General features: G+C 38.2%; 1 protein-coding gene across 1 annotated transcript; it reads left to right on the plus strand.

Annotated features, from left to right (window-relative positions):
- Positions 1-1,580: 1,580 nt before the first annotated feature.
- On the plus strand, positions 1,581-7,744 carry LOC104169229 (kinesin-like protein KIF27; the record flags this gene model as incomplete). The annotated part of the gene is made up of 5 exons (XM_009710083.1): positions 1,581-1,890; positions 3,375-3,575; positions 4,746-5,704; positions 6,521-6,556; positions 7,571-7,744. Coding segments are annotated over exons 1-5 (1,680 nt in total), but the record flags the coding sequence as incomplete, so codon positions are not given.
- Between the last annotated feature and the right edge of the window lie 354 nt (positions 7,745-8,098).

The raw sequence follows: 8,098 nt of genomic DNA on the forward strand, positions 1-8,098 counted from the left end.
TAATGGCTCTTTCTGAAAATACGCTTGCCAGCAAAAAGCCTTCCAGTGTATTTGATCCTGCTTTCTGGCAGCCAAGAGCATGTGATGTATCCACACCAAAGTATTTCTGTGGCTTTGGCATACACCTATTTCATATTCCCATATTGTTTTATGAAACAGTGAATAGGATTTCCGTGTCTTTTTTTTTTTTCCCTGCGTGTTTTTTTTTTTTTTTTTTTATTTTAAAAAAGGAGGGGGGTACTTCTTAAGCCATGAAACAACAGGACAATCTCAGGTCTTTGAAGCAGTATTTGCTAGGGGATAAGAAGAATGCAACTGGATAAATAAAACCAGAAATCGATCAAAATGTGTTTTGAATCTGTAGTTAGTAAGTTAATGTAGCAGTTTATGATCCCCATGTCCATTGTAATATAAGTGTGATTTCAGTCTCCTGCTTTGCTTATTTGTTTTACTTCTGCTCAGTTAGTAAAATGAGGCTTTTCTTTTTTAAGCTTCAGATAGTTTCTCACCTCTGGATGGCCAGGTTCTCAAACTGAATGGAATAAAATGAAATGCAAGAACTCTTTTCTTTGCAACCAGAAGACAACAACTGTTTCAAGCTGTTTGTTTTCAACAAACTTGAATTTTGGGGGCTTAGCTGATGAGTTCTGCCACTTTGGTAATACGGCTTTCTTAAAGGCAGTGTGTGGGAGTTCAGCAAGCAGGAAGTTCAGCAAACTTTCCCTTGTACTACAAAGATTCTTAGAATTAGCAAAAAAAAAAAAAAAAAAAAAAAGGTGTTTGAGATCCAGGAGTACCTGTGAGAGTTTTTGGATGTTCATGAAAGACAGCTGTAAAGAATGGCTATTCCTTGATATTTACAGTTGTGCTACCATACAGTGTTTATGTTGTAAGAATGAATACGCAGGGAGCGGTACAAGGAACCATAGTTGCTAAAAGACATAATTAATAAAAATTAATTACATATGTGCTTAAAGATGCTGATTAAAATCAGAGGAATGCTTTATGTGTAGTAATTAGATACATTTAAAATCACACCTCCTTTGTAGGGAACAACGGCTTTCTCTGTGCTTGTGGAGTTACAAATGTTTGGCACTTCGTAAGTGGAAGAGGGTTTTAAAACACATATAACATAAATTTTAGAGAAAAATGTTTTGTTGGACTGATTTATGTTGCCTGTGCAGCGTGAAGGCAGGAATAGGATAATGAGAGGACTCATAAGCATGTTTATTAACAACCTCTTATGATATTGTTGCTTCATATGGCTGCGTTGTAATCAAATAGAAAATCAGGCAACTTTCAGACTTCAGGTTAAGTCTGCTAGCTTGGAAATTAATAGAGGCAAAATTAATTCATGAATTAATTTAACAGTTACTAGTATAGCTGCTTTTATATCAGGTACTTTTCGAGAGTGTAATGGTGCTTATGTATATTTTAGGAGATGTCAACTTTCTGCTTATAATTCTTGTCTAACATGGAAACCTTTTTTCCTTAGTTGCAGACAACTGCGAATGAGGTGAACACAGGAGTGGTAACGGATTTCTTGTTGACTATGTGAATACTCAGTGGGGAGCACAGGCATGGAGTCTGGCATGGAAGAGATCCCAGTTAAAGTTGCAATTCGAATCAGACCTCTGCTTTCCAAAGAAGTACTTCATAACCACCAAGTGTGTGTGAGATTAGTCCCAAATACACAACAAATTATCATTGGGAAAGACCGTGTCTTCACTTTTGATTTTGTATTTGGCAAAAACTCAACCCAAGAAGAAGTTTATACTGTTTGCATTAAGCCTCTTGTACTGTCTTTGACTGAGGGATACAATGCTACGGTGTTTGCATATGGACAGACAGGTTCTGGGAAGACTTACACCATTGGAGGTGGCCACATTGGTACGTTGTAGAAAGTTTGGGGTTTTTTTTAAACTGGTGAACAGTGTATTTAAGCAAGTTAAATATTTAACACATAGCAGATGATGCTGCAGAACTTCTAAGGACTAATGCAAAAAGATATAGTAAAAAAAAATGTTTCCAAAGCTTACGTGATAGTTAAACAGTTCTAAAAACAAATTCTCCATAAATAAGGCTATACCAAAAATATCTAAGAAAAACCCAATTTATAAAATGCTCTTTCTCATTCCCCATTTTAACATGCAGCTTAAACTAGAATTTCTCCAAAACAGTGTTTTGGAGATTGTTGCTACATTTATCTTGCCTTGAAAATGTCTACTTTAGGCAATTATTTGTTTGCTTGCTTAGTCTTTGCTTTTTTTTTTTGAAAGAGACATTTCTATCACATTATAGAAATTTATTATTTAAGTCTTCCAAATGGATATAAATAGATTATTCTAAATATCTTGGTAGGTATTAAAATATTCCTTTTATTTAGAATCATAGAATCACAGAATTGTTTAGGTTGGGAAAGACCCTTAAGATCATCAAGTCCAACCGTAAACCTAGCACGGCCAAGTCCACCAGTAAACCATGTCCCTAAGCACCACATCTACATGTCTTTTAAGTACTTCCAGGGATGGGGATTCCACCTCTTCCCTGGGCAGCCTGTTCCAGTAGCCCTTTTGGTGAAGAAATTCTTCCTAATACCCAATCTCAACCTCCCCTGATGCAACTTGAGGCCATTTCCTCTCATCCTATTACTGGTTACTTGGGAGAAGAGACCAACCCCCCACTTTGCTACAACCTCCTTTCAGGTCGTTGTAGAGAGCGATAAGGTCTCCCCTCAGCCTCCTCTTCTCCAGACTAAACAACCCCCATAACTATTATGTAGTTATTTTTTTGGTAAAAGAGATTCTTGGTATCCTCTCATAGACAAACAGTTACCATATTCTTGAATAAAGAACATAAATTATTTATGGAAGCATTGTCCTATGCTGAACACTAAAAAAAAAAATAAAAACAGAGTTTGGCATTAATTAGTGTTCTGTATCTACATTGAAATCATAGGAAATTACTGTAAATGTTGGTCATAAATCTTGTCTCACCAAGTTACTAATGGTCTTTGCTGTATTTAGGTGGAATTTATAGTTTCTCATACCGTTGCGATGCCATTGCTAACCATAATGAGTAGGAATAAAGAAGAAATCTATACTGTAAAGAGTATAGATTTAAATTCGGCTCCATATTTTTCATAACTTTTATGATTATAACATTATGTAATTGAATCCTATTAATGGATGCAAACAAATACTCTGAACCCCAGAAAAACAAATATTTACAAAAATCCTCGGGAACACTGAGCTCTTCAGATGCCTTAGTATATTGAGTAGCAAATCTTACAGACTTCTCTCGGTCTTCAGTCTTTGTCATTTTATGCATCAGAATGACTGCAAGCTTCTATGATATCTTTGCTTATATTTTAGCATCAGTTGCAGAGGATCAAAAGGGCATAATCCCACGGGCTATTCAGGAATTATTTCAGCATATTTCTGAAAACCATAACATTGATTTCCATGTGAAAGTATCTTATATAGAGGTTTACAAGGAAGAACTTCGAGATTTGTTGGAGTTGGAGACTTCTGTGAAGGAACTACATATCCGAGAAGATGAAAAGGGAAATACGGGTAGGATTTCAGCTCTAAAATTTGGTGTGTTGGGTTTCAGTTGTGTGCCCAAGTTATTCTTGCTTTCTCTTGAAAGAGCTTATTCATTACTAATACTAGAAAAGAGTTAAATTTTCAGAATATAAACTCAGTTTAGCTGATGTGAAGCAGTTTTGGGTTTAGATGCCAGTGAACAATATAGATGTTCCATCAGAAATGGCAACAAATGATAAAGTAGAAACGCAGTTACTGCTTCTGCAAATTCTGTCTAGAAACACGGTAGTGTGCGATTATTCACGTGAATAAGTATTTTAAGGTTAAACCTTTGCTTTTCCCTTCAAAATTATAACTGTTAAGCCACTTACACTGTAAATGTCTGCCCTCCCCTCACTATGAAATGAGTGGAAGGGAACATTTCATTAAGAGTAGCATCTGATATTTTTTGGAGGCTTTGAAATTAACATTTATCCTGTAGTTCTCCTGTCCACTACATGAAAATGCTAGAAGAATCCACAACAGAGATATATATGAAATTGTATGATCTGTTTTGTTTTGTTTTGTTTTTCCTTTCTTCTTTATATTCTAATTGTTGTGTTTGCCCTAATATTAATATACTGTTGTGTTGAGCTGGCATGGTTTTCTTGTCTGTAGCTGGAAGAAGGCACTAAGGTACACTTCCACATTATTAGATTACTAATAGATACCTGTCCAAAAGGCCGAACTACCTGAGTTATATAGAATAGAAATTCTGTTCTTACCATAGTCTGGGAATCATTTCTACTACAAACTTTTTTATTTTTAGTCCTTTTTTTTTTTTTTTAAACTGGGAAGATACCCTTTGAGCTAATTTTGCTCATACTTTTTCTAGATAGCACTAGATTGCAAATTGCATATGGCAATGTGTAAATGAGTAAAGCTGTGTATTGTGTTTAAGATAATGTTTCAAATGCTATGACACAATACAGTCATATATTAAATAACTGCAGGTTTCAGATATGTTGTACCTTATGCTTTTCACATAGTGATGTCTTATTTTTCTATAGCGATATGCTGTGACCTCCTAATAGTGCGGGCTTGTATGTTTCTCTAATATGTGTTTATAGTTTGACTATTCCTAATTGCTGTAAACTTTTGCTGAAGAGTTTCAAATTAATTGAATTATTCTTACTTTCTTTGGTTTGCTGTTTGAAGTGATTGTCGGTGCTAAGGAGTTCCAAGTAGAATGTGCAGATGAAGTGATAAGCCTGTTGGAAAGTGGCAATGCAGCTCGTCACACAGGCATGACACAAATGAATGAGCACTCTAGTCGATCTCATGCCATTTTTACCATCAGTATTTGTCAGAAACAGTCTGCAGAGTCTCAAAAAAATACTGATGCTGCACAGGATTCATCTTGGAAATCAGTTCAGATGATTGCTTCAAAATTTCATTTTGTGGATTTGGCAGGATCAGAGAGGGTGACAAAGACTGGAAATACTGGTGAACGCTTCAAAGAATCAATTCAGATAAATAGTGGTCTGTTGGCCTTGGGAAATGTCATCAGTGCCCTTGGAGACCCAAAAAGGAAAAGTGTACATATTCCATACAGGGATGCTAAAATCACTCGTATTCTGAAAGACTCCCTTGGAGGAAATGCCAAGACTGTCATGATAACATGTATAAGTCCATCCTCATCAGACTTTGATGAATCTTTAAATTCCCTCAAATATGCCAACAGAGCCAAAAACATTAGAAATAAACCAATTGTAAATTACAACCCCGATCAAGACCGGATTGATGAAATGGAACTTGAAATCAGATTGCTTCGAGAAGCTTTGCAGAACCAGCAAGTCAGTAATCAGTGTTCACATGACTTAAATCAAGAAAGAACTCGTATCAGTTCACTTGAGGAGCAACTCACTCGGCTTCAAGTTCAATGTTTCACTTATAGAAATTGTGTAGATGAAGCCTTCCCAGTTCTGGTTGATTTGAGTGATGATGTTAGCTTAAAAAGAAGTCAGCGGGACAGGTTGCAGAGCTGGATCGCTATGGTACAGGAAGTAAGGAAGGAAACTCTCGCCATGCAGGAAAATGACACAGGGACTGGGACCAGCCAAGAACCACATCACATCACAATACTTCAGCTAAAGAGGGAACTAAACAAATGCCAGGTATTTAATTATAAGTTGATTATTTAAATAACTATGTGAAAGAGCAGTCTGCTAAAACTTGAATTCAATTTCAAAAGATGTAAAACTGTCACACTTATCACAGTTAATTTAATTTGACAATTTAAATTTCATTCACAATCTTGTATAATTTTGTTTGTCTAATCCCTGGGACGTAACTTTATTTTAATGGATGATTGAATAGACAATCTTAATCATGATAGAGTTAGGTAAGGTAATGTTATATTTTAACTAGTCAGTTTCAAGATGAATCCATGAGGCTAAGCTGGTTTATCTGTTAGATTTTTGGTTTTAGCTGTGCTAGTGTGCTAGGTCTGGCTGGGATGGAGTTAATTGTCTTCACAGCAGCTCGTAGGGTGCTGTGTTTTAGATTTGTGACCAATACAATGCTGATAACATGCCAATGTTTTAGTTCTTGCTGAACAGTGTTTGCACAACATCAGGCCTTCACTGTTTCTTCCTCTGCCCCACAGTGAATAGATTGGTGGGTGCACAAAAGGTTGGGAACACACAGACACGACCAAGCAGGTGACCCAAACCAACGAAAGAGATATTTCATGCCGTGTAACATCCAGCTCAGCAATTAAAAGGCAGAGCATGAGGTTTAGGGAGGTTAGCCATATTTTGTCTGGGAACTGTCTGGGCATCAGTCAGCCTTGGGAGGTGGTGAATGATTACCTTTGCATCATTTGTTTTATTTTCTTTCTCTCTTCTTCCACTTCACCTTCACTTACTGAACAATTTCTGTCTTGACTTACAAATTTTCTCGCTTTTACCCTTCCTTTGTTCTTCCCCTAGCCCATTGGGCTTGGAGTCAGGGGAGTAAATGAGACGGTGTGTGCTTAGCTGCCTACTGGGGTTAACCCACAACAGTCCTTTTCTAAGGTGCCCAACATGCGGCTGAAGGCCTTCAAGATAATAACAGATTTGATTAGAGTGTGCTAGATTAAACTTCTAGCTGTTATACCTGTTTAGTTGTTATTTGAGAGGCTGTTGCAGATCGTGATGCTGGCATGTTTACTTTGGGTGCTGACTTATGTGTTTCCTTTAATATTCTAATGCTTGATTCTTTTCTAGCTGTACAACAGACTCCAAGAATCATTAATGACTGTTTTCGGATTTTTCTCTTTAGTGTGTTATTTATCACTTTGTTTTCCTTTGCTTGGGAGACCTATGATAAAACCACTGGCCTTCAGCCTAATCTGGTACTTGGGTCTTTGCTGGTGTCACAGTACTTGATCTCATGGACAAAACCAGCAACTATACCTTTCCCCTTTTCTCTTCTGAGAGACATTTTGTGGAGAGAAGAAAGAATGGCACCTACCCCATCCTCTCCCACAGGATAGGTTTTTATAGCCTTGATGTAATGGCTTCTCAGTTCCTTCAGTGTCCTGGTGTAATCAAACTGTTCATACTGGTGTGTGTTGTGATCCTGATTTTGATTATTATTCATAAGGTTAAACAACTAATTGGGGATGCCACACAGGAACATGCTCTAAGATGATTGATCCAGGGGGTGGCAGGTTGTATGGGAGGAGTTGGGCAGGTGCATAGGGCCATTATTGCCTCCGATAGCTTGAGATTTCACGCCTGAACAAGCCAGTAAACCCATCAAACTAATACAGCATTTGAAGGAGGGGAGGTGAAACACAGTGACTTCTAAAGCTTTGTTCGGACTTGGTCCATGCCTATCAAGTCACTGTCCAGCACCCTCAGAGATGCAAGAGGGTCTCCCGATCTAGGAGCCCACAAACGGGCACTGAGAAGGTCTCTTGCTCTGACACCACACAAACGGACACTAAACCAGAGACCAAATGCTCGACTATAATAGTTGTTCCTGTAATCAAGAAGAAAGAGTGGAAGCAGAGGTCAACTCAGTTAGCAAGAGAAGCAGCAACTCCTCCTGAGATGGGGAGAGAGGAAGAATCGGAGGAGGCGGCCTGTTCTGCAGCAGGACACGAGAGGAAAGAGATAGAAATTGTAAGAAGCAGAAACTACCCAGTCCCTATCCATGACCAAGCGGTAAGATAGGCAGAAAGATTTCATCTGTCAGCAAGATGAGCAACTTGCTACCTGGTTGCTCCAGTGCTGGGATAGTGGGGCTAACAGTCTGGAACTAGAACGTGGGGAAGCACAGCAGCTGGGATCCATTGCTAGGGACTGTGGGATTGACAGAGGGATCGGAAAACAGCCTCCAGAGGTGGCTCTTATTATGAAGACAAGGTACCCTCTTAAGGAAGATATTGTAACCCAGTGAGGCGAGTGGACTACCACAGAGGAAGGTATCCAGTGTCTGAGGAAATTAGCAGTGGTGGAAGTGGTCTACAGTGACATGGACAGTAATGAGGCTCCCAAAGATCCAAATGACATACAGTG

The sequence above is a fragment of the Cariama cristata genome, unplaced genomic scaffold, assembly GCF_000690535.1.
Source record: "Cariama cristata isolate BGI_N322 unplaced genomic scaffold, ASM69053v1 scaffold23360, whole genome shotgun sequence".
Lineage (NCBI taxonomy): Eukaryota > Metazoa > Chordata > Aves > Cariamiformes > Cariamidae > Cariama > Cariama cristata.